Below are 20,629 nucleotides of genomic sequence, written 5' to 3'. Positions count from 1 at the left end.
TCAGTTGTGATCGAGCGTGCCACGTATGGCGCCGCGGCACAGACGGACGAGCTCCATCGCGGAGCGAGACGAAGCTCAGTGCTCGCGGCACGACGGACGACAGAATTTACATTAACGGATGCTCTTACGTGTATCGCATAAAATAATATTACATATTTTATCGAGCATCATCCGTGCGCATTAATCGAGCAAGTGGCTCACACAATGTACGAAGAATAGATATGGAGTACTCCACGTCTCCCCAATATTAATAAAATATAACTAAGAATGAGTTAGTGGAATACGTATCAACTACTAAAAATGATAAAAAGTGAAATGTAATAAATTTTATGGACGGACGAAAATGAAAAATGAGACAAACTTTCGGACAAATGGAATAATATGTTTGAGGAGATATGATGATCGGAGGATCACCAATAATGTTTGAGGAGACGAAGATAGTGGTGTGACTCTTTGTCAACACCTCGAACACTTATTGATGCGATAACAAACTAAAGAGTCATGGATTTTAGGAGATGGTCATAAAAATATAACAATGAAATGATACATGACATGACACTCAATCAAGATAACAACCATCTTCGCAAGCAAAACAATGGATATGCAACATTTACTACAAAAGCATTGTTCAAGGATACTTTGAAGATGTTCGAGACCTAACGACAAAAGCACGAAGTAATTGTCGAGCAACTTCGACACTTATGTGTTAATTCTACTTAGATTTTGTATTTCGAATTATATACTCTAGTGTCTCAGTCATGTAAAATTTTGGTGTTGGAGTACGTAGAGCATCCGCAATGGGGCGGTATCGACGGACGATGTCCGTCGCATAGTTCGCCATTCAAGCACCCTCCAAGCCACTCCTCGGTCCATGAGACTATGCACACATTTTTGCATGATCGCCTATAGTCCCCTGCATAGGCGGACTATAGGCGGACTATCACACATTTTCATTTTTTTGGTATTTTCTTCTATATATATCACAATATTTTTCTTATTTCACCCTTTCACTCCGCTCTCTATCCCATCTCAATTTCTCTCTAAATTCAATAATGAATTAAGACAATTTTCATATTTGAAAGCATAAAATATAAAAAATAAAAAATAAATACGGCAATAGGATATCCTTTAATTTGGGGGTTTTTTATAAAATTTATTTTTTAAATTGATATATTTGCAAACATAAAAAATATGATTAATGAATTTTTTTATAGTGTTTAAGTATTCAAATAATAAATAAAATCTTAGGCCCGGGGGTTTGGTGCGGCATAGTCCCCCATTATATGAAAGGGGAGGATAAAAAATTTGTTTTGGGGCCCGGGGAACTCTCGTCGTATATGCTTGTAAATCAAACTTAGGTTTCTAGATATTTATTATTAGAATTTAATTTTTTGAAATTATATAGTGTTTATAAATTTTGGACCATAATAAAAGTTTCCTAAGTCAGTGGTTACAGTTTGTAAAAAAAATTTTAAAATGTGAAAAAATTAGTTTTTGTGGTTGAATGTTATATGACATGCTTAAAACAGCGGTCTAGATTATCGGATTTGAATTCCCTGCTATTATAAAAAAAGCAGGGTCCTTTTTTATCTAATTTATTAAAAAATTATAATATTAAAATAATATAAAAATATTAATTTTTAAAATTTTTAAAAAAATTGTGTTAACAACCCCCTGCTTTTGGACCCACGGGATCCATATCCCAAATATCTGATGAAATAATAAAAAAGTATGATTGAGCAGTATATCCTAAACAAAAATTCATCGTCACAATAAAAGCGGAAAAAGAAAGGATAATGCCCATCCATTTTATTTAAATAAATTGGAACCCCACAATACTCGTAGGTTTTTGGAATAGTACATGGAAAATGACAGAGCCCCATAAAAAAGCAGCCACCACAATCCGCAACCGTCTTTTCCCACTCCTCATACCTTCTCCTCCCATTTTTGTAGTATATCCCCGAATCCTCTCCTTTTCCCCCATAAACTTTTCTCTCCTTTTCCCTTTCCAAAGTCTTCTGCTTTTCTCTGCCATTCCCCCCCTTTCTCGTGATTCTCACGGGTTTGTATAGAAGACGTGCGCCCAAAATTTGAGTTCCGGATTTTTTTGGGGTTTGGGCTTGAAATGGCTGGGGGGTGCGGATGGTTTGAAAAAGAAAATTACCGTAGGAGTATGTGTAATGGAAAAAAAAGGGGAAATGCGGCTCCGAGGGTTTTGTTCCTTTTTTTCTTCACTACCTCACTGCACAAAACCTGGACCCTTGGTTGAGACGGGGGGTACATTTGGTAGTGCTGATTTGCCTACATTTTTGGCTGTTTTGGATTGTTGCAGGCCTCTTCTGCGCCGATGCTGGAATTTTGGAGCTTTTTCGGGGGCGTTTATTTTTAAAGGGTTATTAGTTTAGTTGACGACTGTGTGGTTTTTAATGGTTTTTATATCGAGTGGAGTTCATTGCTTTTCGTGTTATCGCGTTGCGTTTTTTATTTCAGTTTGATCCCATTTGATTTGAGGGAATCGGTTTTGATTGTGCAGATTTTGTATTTTGGGGACAAGGTGATCCTTGAAGAACCTATTGAGAGGTGACCTTTCCGCTATCAAAATTTTTTTGCTGATAATGTCTAAAACCTCATTACTTGCTTAACTGTGATCTGTGAAGTGATGCCTGTCTTTAATCTATGTTTTCTCAAAAGGGGTGGCCAAAAATTTTTGGAATGCCTGATTGCCTTCCATTCCACTGGCTATCCTCTCAGAGGGGCTGAAGCATATGCAGCGTTGAAAAAAAAAAGCTTAGATCTGGTTGTTCTTCTTGTTGCTTTTGTTCCACTTCGTTCCCCCCAAAAATTTTTGTAATCCACAAATGGCTTTGGAAACGTGAAAATTTACAAAATGGAGCATCAAGCAACTATAACTTAAACACTTTATCTTGTGTCTTTTTATATGGACCTCGTTACATGATAATGCAATGACATGTGTTTGGTATTATATGTTCAGTTTAAAGGGGCCCTTTTAAAAGGTTTTTTTTGGGCCTTAATGTAAGGGTTGTTAGATTAAGAATGGGTCAAGGGGGTTAGGAAAACCATGGTTTTCGGCTGGGGCACTCTGCTCTTTGGGTGGATGTGGTGGATTTGAACTAGGTTAAAATTTTTCCATATGTGCTTCTTCATCTTGCAGTAAACTTGAAAACTTTTTGGTAAACTTTATCTGTGTAAATGGGCAGGTATTTCTCATATAAGTCTTTTAGATATCTCATTTAGGTCTGAAAAAATAAGCATCCCCGATCATTTCCGGAAAGGGTTAATTTCTATTATCATTTCCCAAACCCAAAAAATTTAAACTCATAGTGCTCCACTATATTTGTCAGGCCTTTTTCCCTTTTGGGAATTAAAAGGGCAGCCGGGCCCTTTTTCATGATGGGGGGAAAGTTTATGAGGTTTGCATCTTTAATCCTCTAAATTTACGTTGTATTGTTCTTTCTATGGAAATGGCAATTTTACTAACTCGGGTCTCTGTGGAGTTGTGTTAATTTGGGGGTGGGTTTTTTTGGTTTTTACAACTTGAAATGTTTGGAATTCCTGTTCCGGAAAATCTCCTAGTTTAAGGGGTTATCCCAAAACAAGAGCTGGAATTTTTCATTGGGGGAAGATTTTGTTGAGGGCCAGGGGAATTTCCCGGGAAACCTTTTTTTGGAAAAGCCTGTTGATGGTACAATGTTTATACAATTCATGTGCTATACTTTAGTGAACCTGAGGTTGGTAGCGAGCAGAAAATCCTCTAGAAATGTATGACGATGATCATATTTTGTTTTCTGGAAAAGGGGATAACCACAGTTTTAATGATATATTACCCCAGTTCCGTGGCGGGGGATGAAGGAGTTGTTCGAAAAGGGTTTTTTTGTTTTTGAACTCTCTAGGCATCTTATGTTTTCCAATCCCCGTTATCATCAATCATCATTATGGAAATCTTGCCAGTTAAATTTACACCCAAAATTTATTATGAAAAGAAATCCCTGGTTCATTAAAAATTTAAGTTCTAGAAAACTTATCCTTTTTGCCTAATTTTTTGATTTGCACCCTCTGTCATCATTGTGACAGGTTGGAATTTCTGTTTTTTATACCGCCATGTGTGAAATCATTCAAAAAAAACTGCTCCTATACTGATATTTAGATAATTGATGACTTCAATTATCAAATTATTGCTTTATAGGAGTATTCTTTATTAGAAATCCATGATTGTTGACGAGGACTACACCCTTTTTTAAATCTTTGTTTTATTTTGATTATCCTTTTCCTCCTCGGTGAATAGGTTTGTCAAAAACCTCTTTCATTATTAGATGTACTAAAATTTTTGTTGTTTTTCCAGGTTGGTAATCGGTCGAGCGAATTTCATCCAGAGGTTAGAAGGGTGAGACGTGAAGGTTCTTATGTATATGAAGAATTCATGCCCACCGGGGAACAGATGTTAAGGTTGATTTCCTTGTGATTTGAAAGTTCCAGTGAATGGATTTATATAGAACTTGTAATCTTCCAACATAAAAGTGGCTAAATAGATCAACATACATTAAGTGTCTTCATCGAGTTAATGTCCCCTTACCTCTATTGGTTGTTTGCCGTCATGCAGATGTGCCCTTTCCCTCTGCCCAAATTTGAGAAAACTATTACCTCCCTTCCCCAACAAGTAAAAAAAAAAAAGGCAGAAAGGAGATTAATGTCCTAAACATTTTTATTCAATAGTATTCCATAGAGTATAGATGCCTGTTAAACTTCTGCGCATATAATTTCATCTTATTTAGTTAGAGGACTTATTTATTCTTGTTGTGTGTTAGGTATATACAGTGGGCCCCAATATGCTCATGCAGAGGCAAGGGAAAACTCCCGTAGTTGATGGTGTTGTAATGAGAAATCCTGATGGTAAAGAAGTGAGTAAACTTATTTGTGATTTCATGCATTTGATGCTTAAATGTATTTTATGTTTGTTAAGATCTTAATGCAAGTAAAAGTTTACCCTGCAGTATGTACTACAGCTTTTTGTTGGGCACTTGGGTAGAACTATGTGAGTCTGTTTCAAATCATCACTTCTTACTCCTGTTACCACCTTGATTATCTCAAACCTTATGTGTCAAAAGCAAAAGAAAAACTGATATTAAGTATTAACATATACTAGTATTTTTAGTTTTTTTTGGGGTTTAGGCTTTCTGTGTTGCGCTATGACTGTGTCCTTCTGATAATATGTATTTTTTACTAGGGGCTATCAGGGTCCTGTTACTGTTCCTGTCATTTTTCTCGCCTTAAATATTTTTGACTTCCACATTTATAAATAAGTTTTTAATTATGAAAGATTACTTAGTTTACAATGTTGATATTTCTTATTTGCTTATCTGGCTTCTGCTTTAAGTTTCTGACTCTGAAGTCTAGAGCTGCATTTTTTTGTCCACTACCATTAATTTTCTTTGCATTAAATTGTGTTTCCTGCAGGTCAGATATCCTGTTCTTCTTACTCCAACTGAAAAACAAATGGCAAGAGGGTTTGCATTGCATTCAGGCAAGCTGTAAGTAAAAAAATAAAACTTCTTTTGTTTATCTTTCATTTGCTTTTTTAAATATTTTAATCATGCCAATCAGAACTGAACTTTTATGTGATCTTCCTATCATGTTTGCATGCATCATCACTATATTATTTCTTGATGCTTTTTCAAAACCCTTTTATCTTTATTAGTGGGATTCAAATGATGAGCGGCAGTATGACCTGCTAAAATTTGTTGCATTAAATACATTAACTTGAGCTTGTTTTTTTATTGATCTTTAGAATAGTTCAGTATGGATGTTCTGTACTGTTTGGTTACATCAATACTCAAAAGTTGTAGAGTAATTTCTTTTCTGATGTACAGGTTTGTGGATTTGATCTTCTCCCGGGGAAAGGGACGTTCATATGTTTGTGATGTCAATGGATGGAGCTTTGTTAAGAACTCTTACAAGTAACCTTCCTGGTTGTTGTTTAATTACCTGGGTGTTTGATTTTATGTGTCATAAATCGATATTGATTAGGAATAATTGTTAATATAGTTGTTCTACTTTATAGAAGTATATATGCCATAACATAATTGTGCTTGTGAACTCTGTGGTTAATTTTGCAGCCTCCACTTCTAAATTTCATTTATCTTAATTTTTTTTTTCTTTTCTTCTATTTTGTATCTTTCATCTTGTGTTTCTATTCATTCTCTCTCCTTGATTTTTTACGTCCTTTTGCAGATATTATGATGACGCTGCTTGTGTGTTGGGAAGATGTTTCTTGATGCAAAAGCCCCATCTTTCTTCAACAATTCCTCCAATTCTACCTTGGGAAAATCAACGAGCCTGTTCAGCAGTCAGAAGGACTCACTGGCAAGGAAGTGGGATAATTGGGACATTTGGGCAATCCGAAGAGCTACGTTGTGTGATTGCAATTGTTCGGCAGTAAGATATATCATCTTTTGCAGCTTTGCTATTGTTTCTGTGCAGTTTTTAATGCACTGGATTCTTGTCATATCTTTCTTTGCTTGCAGTGGAGACAGAACCCCAAAGCAGAAAGTCAAGTTGAAAGTCACTGAGGAAAAGCTTTTGAACTTGATGCAAAAATACAACGGGGAAGACCTAGAGCCGGGGTAGTTTTTACCTTTTCAGAGTTCTTGTTGCTTTACTTCACTGATGGCACTCCAACTATCATGAATAAGTTAATGTGTATCGACCTCCTTTACACTCTTTCAGACAAAGCTGAAAAGTGCAGTTCAGTTGCAAGATCTTCTGGATGCTACAAGAATTCTAGTACTCGATCTAGGGGGAAATATTTCCTTCTTTAATTCCGTGACTAATTAACTTGTAAATGTCTGACTTTGACTTACCTCTAAATCATGTTCTATTGGGGTCTGTGGAATATTTATTTCAGCCTTATTTTTGTAGGTTTTTTTAAAATTTTGCTTATCATAATCATAGCAATTAATCTGCTTGTTGAAAGATCACTTTTGACTTGATGTCTCAGACCTGGACGGAAAGTGATAGTAAGCTGAAGATATTGAACATGCGGAAAAACTTTGTCAAGTGAAAGCTGTTCTTGAGGAGGTCAACGATAGTACTTCAACCGATTTGATACAATGCAATTTTTTCTGTTGTCTTTTGGTCTATAAATTAGAACATTCATGTAGTTTCAACTCTGATTATCTGTGTGCTTGCCCATTTTATGGGGAAATTGGGAACATGATGAAGTTGCCACATTTTTTCGTACCCCCTTTATGTTGATGTCTTGTTTGTTTCAATTTGTTGCATAACCACAAATTTCATCTAAAGTGTGATTTCAGAGTTCTTAGGAGTTAGGACATCTCATCTGCATCCCTTCAAGTGATTTTTTTCTTAATCTAGTGGTGACCAATTTCCAATATTAGATTGCATTTTCACCTCTTTCTTTTAACTTCTCTTATTTCAAGGGATTTCCCGGAGATGATTTTGATTGCTAACACATTATTTATGCATTTGGTATCCAGGGGGTCATTTCTCTGGCATATACAGAAAGGTCCAACTTAGCCATTAAAGTGGGTCAAGGTTCCAAAAGCTAATGGTGAAGGAGAAGAAGAACGACCTACTGAGGCACTGATGGTTCTTAAATATGGTGGTGTTCTAACTCATGCCGGGAGAAAGCAGGTTGCTATTTTGTTGCTTTATGCCTGCTGATCTCAATTTTTGTGTTTCAAAATTTTGGGTTTTTTTGTTTTTAAAGGAGAATAATATGTTCACTGGTTATCTTGCAAAATTTTTTTGTACAAGCACACTACTCATTGTTTTACCTTTTCAGGCAGAAGAATTGGGCAGGTACTTTCGGAACAATATGTATCCGGGTGAGCAATCAGCTGTACACACAATTAGTTGTGTAGTTTTGGCCTAATCTGGCATTTAATTAAGACTTGATTTCTACATCTTAAGTGGATAATTTTGAAACAAATAGATACTTTCAGTTGCATACTTGTGGCCTAATATGACATTTTATTCTTACCTTTTTACCTTTTGTGTAGGCATACATTGGGCCATTTTTCCCCCAATGCATGTTTACACTCTCAAATGATGCAAAACTAGCGTGTGTAAAAAGAATTTTTGTCCGGGTTTTTGCTAATAGTACATGTTACACGTTTGCAAAACATATCATGGGGAGCGTAAACCCGTTCATGTTTTGTATAAAAGAAACAGAAGCATACTACACAATGGCAAAAGATGACGAGGGAGGGGGAGAGTTGGGGTGGGAATATGAGGGGGGGAATAGGAAGATGTTTTGGGTGAGCAGTGAGTGGGGAGGGCAACAGGGGTGGGGTGGGTAGAGTTTTTTTATAAATAAATACTTATTGAAAATTTTTTTTTATAATTTTATAAAGGTGGGTAATTTGTTTTTACTGTATCAAAAGGGTACCTTTTTACCCCTTTTTTAATGAATCTTGTAATAAATTTTTGAACTAAACTACTATGTTCATTTTCCTTTATGTTTGATATGAGAACACGTTATGGTGAATCTCGGGGGCTTGTTGCTTTCAACTCTTTTTTTTTCTTATTGTAGTGGAGCATGTTCTTTCAATATTTTCTCCAAATTGACTCCTTTGTTTAAATTTTTTTCTTTTCTTAATGTGGATTTCACGATTGCTTGTTTGTTAGGGAACTTTGGAGCCATATTGTGCATGCAACTTCACAACCTATTTAAATAAAGTTAAAATAGTAAAAATGCTTAAATTTTTTTTTATGTTGTCCCCCAGGCGAAGGCACGGGATTGCTTCGCCCCAAAGAAATATCGTCACGACCAAAAAATATACAGTTCAGATGAAGGCCGTGTACAGGTGATGCTTCAACATTTAGTTGATATTTTAAATAAAACCCACTATATGTATTTTTCTGTGCATGTCTGCAGGTATCAATTATTTTAGAGGTAGTATTAGGGTTTAGAAATGTTAATTTTGTTTAATGATTTATTGTCATGCTTTGACTTACTTCTGAATGAAGATTTGATCACATGTTATTTTCCCTTTACCAGATGTCAGCAGCTGCTTTTGCTAAAGGTCTTCTTGACTTGGAAGGGCAACTGACACCTATTTTGGGGCAGTAACCTAAACATGTTCGGTTATCTCTTATGTATGTATACATATATGATTTAAAATAGGAACCACATTTATCATACTCCCTTTGTCCTTTAAAAGTATGAACTATTTCTCTTTTTTGTCCTTTTCCCCGAAAAGTATGAACATTCCAATTTTGGGGGAAATCTTTTCTCTCTAAGAGGTGGGGCCCATTCTCCACTAACCAGCTTAAAAAAATTTTTTTTTATCTATCTCTCTTATTTTACCAACTGTTCATACTTTTCATGGACGGAGGGAGTATAAAAAAAGTTCCAGATGGAACAATATGAATTTGCTGGGAAAAAAAGACATTAAAGAAAGCAGAATTTTCCCAACTATGCGATTTGGGAAACCCTGACCACAAACTAATTCAATATAGGGATGAATCCCACGACAAGGGCTGAAAATGGTTCATCTTTTATACAAATATGTAGCATGTATTTGGACTTCCCCCGAACACTCCCTATATTGGCTGGGATATGGCAAGGAGCACCCCCCTTTAATGACACTTTACATGAGAACTGATTACCCATGCACAAAACCCAAAACCCTGAACTTGGATGAACAAATCAATGTAACACATGAACAACCACATTAGTTGATTGTATTTTTTCATGTATTACATTGATTTGGTCACCCCGGGGTTTATGGATGTTAGGTGTTTGTGCATATCACATACGTAAAAACTTCATAATTTTTTATATGTATAAGTAAAGGGGAACCTCACTCTTTTATTCTCTTATCTTTTTTAAAGGGATCACTTGTCAGTAAGGACTCCCCAATGTTGGGTGGGTTTGGGCAATGCCAGATTGAGATAAAAGAAGCTAAGGTATGTCTCACATGCTACACAGTTTGTTTTGTTACTGAGAATATTTTTTTTCGTGCTCTGGTTAGTGTGAAAAAAATTATTTGTGTTGTTTTTTTAGGGGCCCGGGTAAATGAGATCATAACTTTTCATGAAATCTGTCCATAGTGCCGTCCAGAGAAACCGGGATGGTTGATGGTGCTGGGCTTCCCGAATGCCTCTGAACTTTTACCCAAACTGGTAAAAGTTGCTAATTTCCTTGATTACTATGGGCATAACTTCCCCCTGACATGGGAATTTGTTCAGTTTGAAAGCTTTTCAAATTTTTATCATGTCAGTCCTAATCTGCTGATTATTGTAATTACTAGGTCAATTTAACAAAGAAGGTTACAGAACAAGTAGTGATCAGTAGAAGTGCATGGATTCACTTATCATGTTATATCTGGCTGATTAATTTGCTGGGTCTTTATGAACGTGCAGGCGGTTCGATATAACACAAATTCCTGATGTTTATGATTCTTGCAAGTAAGGCATTACTATTATATTTTTGCATGTTATGCATGCCGTGATGTTACTCCTACGTGTAATTGAGTTTATCTCCCTAATTTTAGATTTGCTGGATAGTGGTATTGTGCTTGTGATGCCTTCTTTGGGTTTTGTATTTCTTACTGTTATATATTTTCGCCAATCCATTTTTTTAGGTTCTTTTCTTCCAGCTGGAGCTTTAACTTTGTTCCTAGTACCAATCATATATATGGAAAAACATGCATATTGCATAAATATGGTTATATTGTGACTGTAGATCCTTTATACTGTGAATTTAAAGCTATATAAGAGACCAAAAGATCAGTGATTAATCTGCTTCTGGTTATTCACAACAATGCATTCCCTCAACAGATATGATCTCTTGCACAATGCACATCTCAATCTGGAAGGGTTAGACGAACTCTTCAAAGTTGCTCAGGTATTTAATACAGTAGTTAGTTTCGTAATGTTTTTAATTTCTTCAGGGTTTCTACATTGCCATCAAAACTGGAAACTAAAAAATGTCAAATAACATCTTGTACACCCTCTTTCAAGATCACTGCAAGGGTAAAAGTATGTGTTCATTATGAGCTTCTAGTTACTTATGCTTTAGTATTCTGTGGTCCTCTTTCTCTTCAGTTACTTGCAGATGGTGTTATTCCAAATGAGTATGGAATCAATCCAAGGCAAAAACTAAAAATTGGATCAAAGGTAAACTTCTGTGTATTCTCTGTTTTCCTTATGGCTAATTTTGCAGCAGTTTACAAAGAATATATCCAACTCTCTGAAAGCTACGGAATGAACACGCTCACATATGATTTTAGCTGAGTGGTGAGTAGGATGATAGGATCCACTCATTACTGGGAACCAAGTGGTTCTCGTTATTGATTCAAGAATCATAATGCCACTTTTAAATGTTATGATTGCATGTTATCTGGATCCGCTGTACAATACTAAAATGTTTCTGTAAGGGCTTGGGCTGTCTTTGAACTCAAATATGTATTAGGTTCTGTGCTATAAAATCTCATTGCATGGTTCTCTGTATAAACTAGACTAGATGTATCATCAAACTTAAATACTAGATAAATAGAGGAGCTTTCTATTACCTAAAGGTAATTTTAATGGTCACATAGCTGATCATGTTTTGCAGCTCTTACTCTTTCTTTCTCTCACACGCACACATAAAATTTTTGTTGATGTACAAAACTTCTCAATGAAATCTCAGATTGCACGGCGCTTAATGGGTAAAATTTTGATTGACCTAAGAAATACACGTGAAGAAGCAATCAGTGTTGCTGAATTAAAGTGCAACCAAGATATCCTCAATAATGGAAAGGAAGATGGAGATTTCTTATTGAAGTCTCAGAGTAAAACTGAAAGCTCGAGAAGAACCAGTTTTACCAGTGAAATGTCAATGGATCAAGATGAAGATGATGACAAAGAAATTAAATACCGTCTGGATCCTAAGTAAATATTCCTTTGTTCTTCTTTGCTCACAAGAATGTCCTTTAACTTCTGTTTGATCATGATTTTCTTGCCAAGAATATTGCTTGAAATGTTGGAAGCAGATGTTGTATCTCTCTAATCTATAAATTCTCTGACTTTGTCAGATATGCAAATGTGAAAACACCAGAGCGGCATGTGCGAACAAGGCTATATTTCACTTCTGTGAGTAACCATTATTGCTCCATATGATTTTCTTCCTCAACTTTCTTTTTAGCATTGTTTTGGAGCATAAGTCGCTGAGCATTTCTTCATGAACTGCGGTTCATTCTTTATTTTTGGATTTTGAAGCTTGCCTGTCAATAACTCACAACTGCAGTTGCTGCACAACTGAACACATCATTAACAAGCACGAGTTATTGCAATAGATTTTATGCAGTGATTCAAATGAAACACATTGTCTCAGAAGCTTTGATTGAAACACGTTATGATTCCTAAATCATTAAGTTCAAAAAGGGCAAACAGCATTACTTATTATCAATCTATATAGGGTTGTCACCTGTGAATTGAATTCTTCGTGTAAAAAAATATTTGGCTTTACGTACGATAGACTAGTAGTTTACTTGATTTTGAGGATTAAATCTTGCATCAAATTCTTACTCCTCCTGGCTAGAGGAGTATTGCATTGTGATAATGTTTTTCATTTTTTCAGTCTTGGAATGAAGCATAATACAGAAATATTTTGGGCTTTTTACTTCTCTTGCTTCCATGTTCAACTGTCTCAATTTATTATGAAATCACAGGAATCACACATCCATTCACTGATGAATGTTCTTCGTTATTGCAACCTGGACGAATCGCTTCAAGGAGAAAATAGCCTTGTGTGTGATAACGCCTTGGACCGGTTGCATAAAACAAAGGAGCTTGATTACATGAGTTACATTGTGTTGAGGTTGTTTGAGAACACCGAGGTTGGTACTCTTTCATTGCCTCCATTTATTTCATTGGAAGGTTTTCTGATTGGCAACTGTACCCAGGAATACTTTTAGAACCCCTTTTTTTTCATTCTGATCCTTTTTATAGTGCTTAAAGCTGAATTTTTCTGCGATATTCTCTGTTATGTAATGCTGAAATTTCAAACTACAGTCTGCCAGTGCATTATTATTGATTGTCGATTTTGAAAACATGTACTCAGTAAGATCTAATATTTGCTAGTACTCAATATCAAATTTGAACGTAGGTGGCTTTTGAAGATCCAACGAGATTTCGGGTGGAGATGACTTTTAGCAGAGGTGCAGATTTGTCCCCTCTGGAGGTAATTTTAAGATTGTACACTGATTTTTGACGTTATGTTTTGCATTATTATATTTTCTGGAGTCTTATCAATGGTAGCATGGGCTTATACCGTTATTATAATGATTCTCCCTGGTAGGAATTCTAGGCTTTGTAGTTTGCTTGCCCAACTGCAGAAACTCAACCATTTAACATTATGTTCCCATATGGATGCTTAGTTCGGTGTTTTTTGTAACTAAACAGAGAAATGATAGCGAGGCAGCATCGTTGCACCAGGAGCATACATTGCCAATAATGGGCCCTGAGAGGCTGCAGGAAGTAGGATCATGTTTAACTTTAGAAATGATGGAGAAGATGGTACGCCCATTCGCAATGCCAGCTGAGGATTTCCCCCCACCAACAATTCCTCAAGGATTCACCGGTTACTTCTCCAAAAGCGCAGCGGTTTTGGAGCGCCTTGTCAATCTCTGGCCCTTCCACAAGCACGGCAACACCAACGGTAAGTCCAAAATGTGATTTTGCAACTTTTTATTTTTACATTTTGTAATTGGAGCATTAAATTTATGGCCGCGGTTGGTTCAAGGTACCAACTCACCAAAGTCTCCAAGGAATCTACCTGAATCTAGCTGAAGAATTAGGAGAGTGTGAGAGCCAAGCCAACAGTTGTATATACAATATTACTCGAGTTGGAAGCTCTATCTACTTTTTCCTTTTCGGATTCTGTAATAGATTTGCAGAGTATCAAAGATTCACATGCCTTGCAAGTTGAGTTAAAGATATGCCGAGTATCAAAGAATTAGATGCCTTGCAAGCTGAGGCAATTCGCCAAATACCGTTACTTCTCTCCCTTCACTTTCACTACTGCATCCCTTTCTCTGCGTTTGGTAACACAACTATTTGAGAATGGGAATTAGATTAATAGAAGGGTTTGTTGCTTTAAAATTCTTTAGCTATCCTTTTCCATCTTGAATACATTTTTCGAAGTGCTACTTTATAAATTTATAGAATAACACTACTCAATTTATAGTAAAATAGACATCCAAACTTCCTGCCACAAAAATGCAGTTTTCTGTTTTTCTTGCACATGATAGAGATATGATGTTCATTAACTACACTTATCATTCAAAAACACTTCTACCACTTAAAAGTCTTAAACCAAAATTAAATCAAAGTTTCTGATTTTTAAACAATCAATTTTTAACCCTTAAAAGAACCAGACTACTGAGAGACATGTTCTCATGTGGTACGCATACCATTTTAGTCAACTTGTACAACATTGCAAATAAAGAAAATTAAATCAATTATACCTTAAAAGGACCAATAACAATTTTCAACTATTTAAAGAACCAAACTACTGAGGGATACTTAAAGCAATTCTCCCTTAAAAGACCCATAAAAGTTCAGCTATTTATAAAGCACGTTTGATTCAAAATTAAAACAAAGTTTGTGAATTTTTTAAGCAATTAATTACTACTACTACTAAGGACATGTTCACAAGTGGAACACATACCATTTCAGACTTTTAGTCAGCTCGTACAACATTACAAATCAAGAAATTTTTTAGCAAGTATGAATATTTGAGTCCATCCAGTGTCAATTACCGCTTAAAACAAGAAAAAAAGTTTATTACTTCAATATAAAGTAGATTTCAATCACTCTCCAGACACTTGAAATTTCAATCAAATGTGAACAGATTCCCAATGAGAATGACATACACTAATGTTCAACTTTGTTCACAAATGCCTTCACAATCGAGTGGATTCACTCACGTCCAGTTTACACATAATATACCATATGAGCTGAATAGATAAATCCTTTAAATCAAATAGTAAAAGTTTATGCAGCAAATTTAGGAGCTTCCCTGTGCTTCAAAATTTTATTCTCAAGCTCATCCTTCTTTGCCCCGACGACCCGATCAACCTCTTTCCCCTGCTTTAGCAACACGAACGATGGCATCGCCTGCACTGCGAACTCCCTTGCCACGTCCTACACAATCCAACAATCACGAATCACCTCAAATTAAATATTGGATCACAATGCATTCGATTTAACTGAATCCTAATCTCGTTGAATTAACTGTAGCAATTAGAATGATTAAAAATAATAAACCCTTATTGAGAAAAATAAACCCTTTTTTAATTACAATTCTTTCATGGTCCACACCAATCTTATTCACAATCATATCGATGTGGATTTGTGCAGATCTACGAGAAAAACACATCCAATTTGAAGAACTGAAATATGAGCTGAAAGTAGCGTACAGCAAGTTCATCGACATCAATTTTGACGAAGTCGACGTCGGTGTATTTGGCGGACATCGCATCGAAGGCCGGCGCCATGAACTTGCACGGCCCGCACCATGTCGCAGTGAAATCCACCACCATCTGATACAACCAAGCACAGAGATAAGTCCACAGTCTCACCAGATCGGATAGCAGTGAATTACAAAACTAGCTGAATTTGAGATTTCCTCCGAAACAATTCCCCCAAAACAAGGAATTGATCATAGAATTGGAATGGATCAATAATTTTAGATTGATGATCTGAGCAGAATTAGAATTAAAATTGAAAAGAGAACGCACCAGTTTATTTAATTTCTTGGAGGCATCGAAATGGAGCTGCCAGCGCGCCGACGAGTGAAAGGCGGTGACGCGCGACGGTTCAGACGATTCCACGGCGGAATCCTCCTGTCCGCCTACAATCGAAGATAATACACCACCCATGATTTGTGAGCAATCAGAATGAATGAGAATTGAACTCACGATTACACAAATTAGGAATTTTGAAGCACAGTCGCCGGTGAGAACAAAGAGTATTTATGAACAAATCGACCCGACCCGGTCTAAATTCTGCTGGGCAACAAGGACTGTATAAAGATGAATGAAGTGGCCGGCCCATTTAACGCGGGCCTAATTGAGATAGGTCCATTTCAAAAACCCTATTTATTTTATCAGGTATTCAGGTTTGGCTTCTTTGCGAAATTCTATTTTTCATTATTTTTGAATTTCTAATGTGAGGTTTTTGAATTTGGTAAGCACAAATCGGCCCTTTGCAGATACATGAGAAATCTGTAAAGAAAATCCGAGAAGGTAGTTGGGTGCTATAACAAACAGAATTTGTTTGAATTTTGTATCGAGTCTTTCATATTCTATTTTGTTTTACCAAAACATCATCTTTCTTCTTCTTACCTTCTAATTTTTTGTGGGCATCGCAAAATGATGAAGTTATCAATCCGAATTCCCATGTGGATTTTTCTTGATAACTATGGTCTTCAAAGTTCTCTGATTGCTTTTGCCTACCAAATATTTTAGTATTATTTTATTTTGATTAATCCAGATTTTGTAATGAATTTGAAGAGAGTGATTGATGATGCTGTATAGTATTCTTCTGAGTTTTTTAAATTGAAGAAACTGACGATTTCGTTTAATCTTAATTTATTGATTTTCTGATCTTTCAATTCAGACATGGCATATTAACAAAATTAATATACCAACAAAAGGACATCTGTGTTTAACCAATTGCCAAATTATTTAGCCATATAGTAACGTCAGACCATAAGTAATTCTTTCGATCCGAATCAAAGGACCTCAAGGTCTCATATTGTTGAACAATGTTGTGTCATGAATTTTCATTTTACTTTTTGAAATGAAATGTTGAAATAAGAAAAAATAACATTAATTTGGGACAAATAAAGTATTAAACTATGTCCTTGTTTTATTCCACGCCATTCCATTATGGCCAGATTAAATTGGTCAACCGGGCCATATCATAATGTAAGGGTTAAACATAATTTCGTTTCCCTAATTTTAGCATTTTTTACCTCTGTGCCTAATTTAGGTTTTATTTTTAAAAATCTCCAGCTCTGGAAGGAAATTGACTTGGTATCAAACTTAACATAATCCAGAACCATAAGTTGATTTGTCGGATCCTTTGATGGATTATACTAACATTTTTCCTTTAAAACCCCCAACCTGAAGAAAAGTGAAAGTTTAACCGATTTAATTAAAAATCTGAAAAATATTCAAATCTAGAAACACAAAACATGGTTAACTCAACTGATTATATTCATTCCACCCAAACATCAGGCATGGACATCCAAGACCTCAGTATAACCCGTTTTAAATTAATCAATGCAGTACATTATGGGCATAATCAAGACTTTCATACTTTCATGTACTGTCACTCATAATAACATGCTGAACTTCACTCATAATAATACTTAAGAAGTTTCAATCCAAGAACCATTGAAATATTTTCAGCAATTCCTCGACGATGTCAAGATTATGTTTCCCTTCAACACTGATTTGCCATATATACCAAGAGAGTATAAAACATTCACATTTTTGTAAAGCTAGAATGGCTGGAGAAGATGTTTAGGACAAAATATCCCAGTGAAAATCAATTTATTGCAATGTAGCTTGTCATCTGAAAAAGTAGTTTTTTGATGACACTCTTCCGAGAATTCTGGAAGCTTCCAAACCACAAAACATCGAATAATATCTTCCAAAAGTAAAAGAGAGAATCTGGCTGCCGCAAAATTCAGGCTCAAAGATGACAGGGGAATGATAACAGTATTAGCAACTGGTAATTGGGAATAAGGAAGGGAACCACCTAATTATTTCGAAACTGCTCCAATGTTCAAAGCTCATGGCTTGAGGGCCAAGGCCAGCCCAAATTTCGCACTCTTGTCAATAGACTTGGTGTCGACTTCAGTTGAGATGGTGACGAGCGACTTTGGACGCCATTCGTGTTGAATCAAAGCATATGCCTTTCCACCATTGTTCAATCGTGCTTTCACAGTGGTCAATGGGTCCAACTGATGCTGAGTGCCAACAGTGATGGTGTTCACGCTGCTTGAGAAGCTGTGTGTCACCTCTGCGCCAACAGCAGTGTTGGACAATGGGCTCACTATATGGTAGTATGACGCACTCAAGGTATCACCCTTGTCATTCCTAGAGCAAACACAAACAAACGTTCAAAAGCATACAGCGTAGAGTTTATGAACAGTATACATGCAAGACCCCGTGATCATATCAGAATAGCCTTCATAAATCAAGGAGACAAACAGCAACCAACAGCAATAGAGACCACTTACACTGACAAGGCAGCAATAAGATCAGAGTTTATGAAGCTTGCGCCAAAGTTGCATTTGGTCAGCGCTCCTTCCTTGGTGTCAAAAGACACATCAGTACCCAAGGCGAGATTATTATTCCCAAGAACGGCAGAAAGATTCACAACAGGGTTGGCGGTCAAACCAACACTTGAGCTTATCCCCGCATAGTCATGCAAGTATTGAAGCTCCAACTACAACAGTTACATGAAAAATTAGATTGCATTTCGACACAGCAGCAGAAAGAGTTTGAAGTACAGCTTACCTTTCCAGATCTCTGATCAGGAACTCTAAAGCTTAATATAGCCTTCAATCCAGGAGTAGGCTCATCAATTGTTACAGTGGTGAAGAGCTGGAAATGAGTCCACAAATTAGTGTTAAATTAATTGAAAGAATTTAATACAACTAATATGAAAAGATTGGAATATCTTCTAGACAACAAGAGAAGAATATAGGAAAGCTGAAATCGTCACAAGAGGCAAAGCATAGAGAAGCAAACTATGAGGCGTACATTTGAGCCAGTGTCGACTTTGATATCAGTGGTGATGTTCTTGTTCTTCAACTGTGTGTTCACATCAGCCAAGAATAGCTCACCTTTCTTTGTTCCCGTAGAAGTGAGGGTCTGGCAATGAAAAATGAAATAAATACACCACATCAGACCCAAAAATATATGTATGAAGTTCAAAATAAATAAGAAGAAAGCAAAATTACGTAGTCTTAAATTTTCATCAAGAACTCAATACCTATATATACAGTGAAATTAAACAAACACCAGAAACAGCATAATTGCTTAAGTTACTAGAAGATTCAGGAATTGCACACATTAGCAAAGTAATAGCATTCTCAACCAGTTTCTACTTTTTCATACCAAGTTCCATTCTAGACCACATCTACAAGGTAATCTAGGGCATTTTCTATTGGCTAATAGCCCAGATAGACAAAATAGGTAGTACTCCCTCCGTCCCGGAGTATTAGACTCACTTCTTTTGGGCACATGATTTAAGGAATTGATATTTAAATAGTTAAAGTGGAGAGAGTAAAGTATGAGAGAGGGAAAAAGTAGGAGAGAGAAGAGAGAAAAAAGTGGGTGGAGAATAAAATAAGATAGATGCTTTTTGCTAAAAAAGGAAATGAGTCTAATATGTTGGGACATCCCAAAAAAGAAAGTTGGTCTAATACCTTGGGACGGAGGGAGTACTACATATACTCACTAACTGGCCATGGGGATGATTCCATAATTTGAACTACTTAGCCTGAGTAATACCACTCATACCCAACTTAAAGGCATAAGATTGGAGAAATCCAAATGGAAGTATTGATTAACATAACAATACTCAATCATGTAAGAGTATATTGTTAGTTTGAATTCCTAATGAAGTATTTATTGATTAATAAATTATACTATACAATAATGTATGTTGTTAATCCTGATAGTACATGCACCCAACAAGAACTAAAATGCTTCATCCCCAACATAGGTCCATATTCTCTAGTTAACCCAAATCACTAAAATGAATGCAATACAAAGGTAGCAAAATGCAGACTAACATAATAGTCCCTCAAAGAAAATTCCTATGTTATTCAAAGCCCGAATGATTCAAATCATCAGTTGAATAAAAAGTAAATACTACTATAACACACACAGTATAAATTATAACGAGCCTATTACTATCAGCAATGTATCAACTGCAGATAGAAAAATCACATAGCATTCCCCAAATTATCAGATAATATCCAGACCACAACATAAACATCTATGATAAACGGAAAAACAAAATTATGATTTCAATACAACCCGACAACAGAAAGAAGAACGAAATCCAGTAAAAATACAGCTATTATCACATAATATCCAGTTTCAGGAAGAGAGAGAGTTGAGGAGCTAGGAAAGCACAAATCAGCACATAGACACAGCTCTACAAACATTACCAGCAACAGAAAATTCCAGATCCAACAAATAACCGCATAAAACAAAAGAAAAAAGGAAACCTTACCACTCCAGTAGGAGAATAGGTGGTGATTGTAAACTTCTGGTCGCTGTTGTAATCCCTGTAAAGAAGATCTAATTCCACCACACAAAAAAGAAATTACACATAAATTTAAAAAAAAAAAACTGAAATAACAAAAATCATAATCCAGAATTATGCAAATTCAGACCTCGAGCTCTTTTGCCGATATCAGAGTATAGGCCTGGACCTTTGCCCATGATTATATTCACTGAAATTCGAGGAATCGAGCTGAAAATGAAAATGATAGAGACGAACCGTAATGAATTTCAGAGAATTATATTTCTAATTTTATTTTGAGCAGCAGTGAGATATATATATAGTGGTG

At 36.0% G+C, this 20,629-nt stretch overlaps 2 protein-coding genes, 1 non-coding gene and 2 pseudogenes across 3 annotated transcripts; 3 read left to right on the top strand and 2 right to left on the bottom strand.

Annotated features, from left to right (window-relative positions):
- The first annotated feature begins 1,868 nt into the window (after window positions 1-1,868).
- Window positions 1,869-2,851, top strand: LOC125189453 (annotated as a pseudogene).
- Window positions 2,852-4,423: 1,572 nt separating this feature from the next.
- LOC125189452 lies at window positions 4,424-14,015 on the top strand (annotated as a pseudogene).
- Window positions 14,016-14,782: 767 nt separating this feature from the next.
- LOC125188083 (thioredoxin H2-like) lies at window positions 14,783-15,996 on the bottom strand. The gene is made up of 3 exons (XM_048084822.1): window positions 15,768-15,996; window positions 15,447-15,569; window positions 14,783-15,171 (listed from the first exon to the last, which is right to left on the bottom strand). The coding sequence occupies exons 1-3, from the start codon at window positions 15,906-15,908 to the stop codon at window positions 15,022-15,024; spliced, it is 414 nt and encodes a 137-aa protein (XP_047940779.1). The 5' UTR covers window positions 15,909-15,996; the 3' UTR covers window positions 14,783-15,021.
- Window positions 15,997-16,394: 398 nt separating this feature from the next.
- LOC125191419 lies at window positions 16,395-16,475 on the top strand. Its single transcript, XR_007171104.1, has one exon. It is a non-coding gene; the product is annotated as a small nucleolar RNA R160 (small nucleolar RNA).
- A 1,082-nt stretch (window positions 16,476-17,557) lies between these two features.
- On the bottom strand, window positions 17,558-20,629 carry LOC125188967 (mitochondrial outer membrane protein porin of 34 kDa-like). Its single transcript, XM_048086098.1, has 6 exons — window positions 20,453-20,629; window positions 20,290-20,357; window positions 18,807-18,917; window positions 18,561-18,647; window positions 18,281-18,489; window positions 17,558-18,137 (listed from the first exon to the last, which is right to left on the bottom strand). Exons 1-6 carry the CDS (start codon window positions 20,499-20,501, stop codon window positions 17,831-17,833), a joined length of 831 nt encoding a protein of 276 aa, XP_047942055.1. The 5' UTR covers window positions 20,502-20,629; the 3' UTR covers window positions 17,558-17,830.

This window comes from Salvia hispanica, chromosome 5 (genome assembly GCF_023119035.1).
Source record: "Salvia hispanica cultivar TCC Black 2014 chromosome 5, UniMelb_Shisp_WGS_1.0, whole genome shotgun sequence".
Lineage (NCBI taxonomy): Eukaryota > Viridiplantae > Streptophyta > Magnoliopsida > Lamiales > Lamiaceae > Salvia > Salvia hispanica.
The sequence above is the reverse complement of the archived record's forward strand: the minus strand, read 5'-3'. Positions and strand labels throughout refer to the sequence as shown.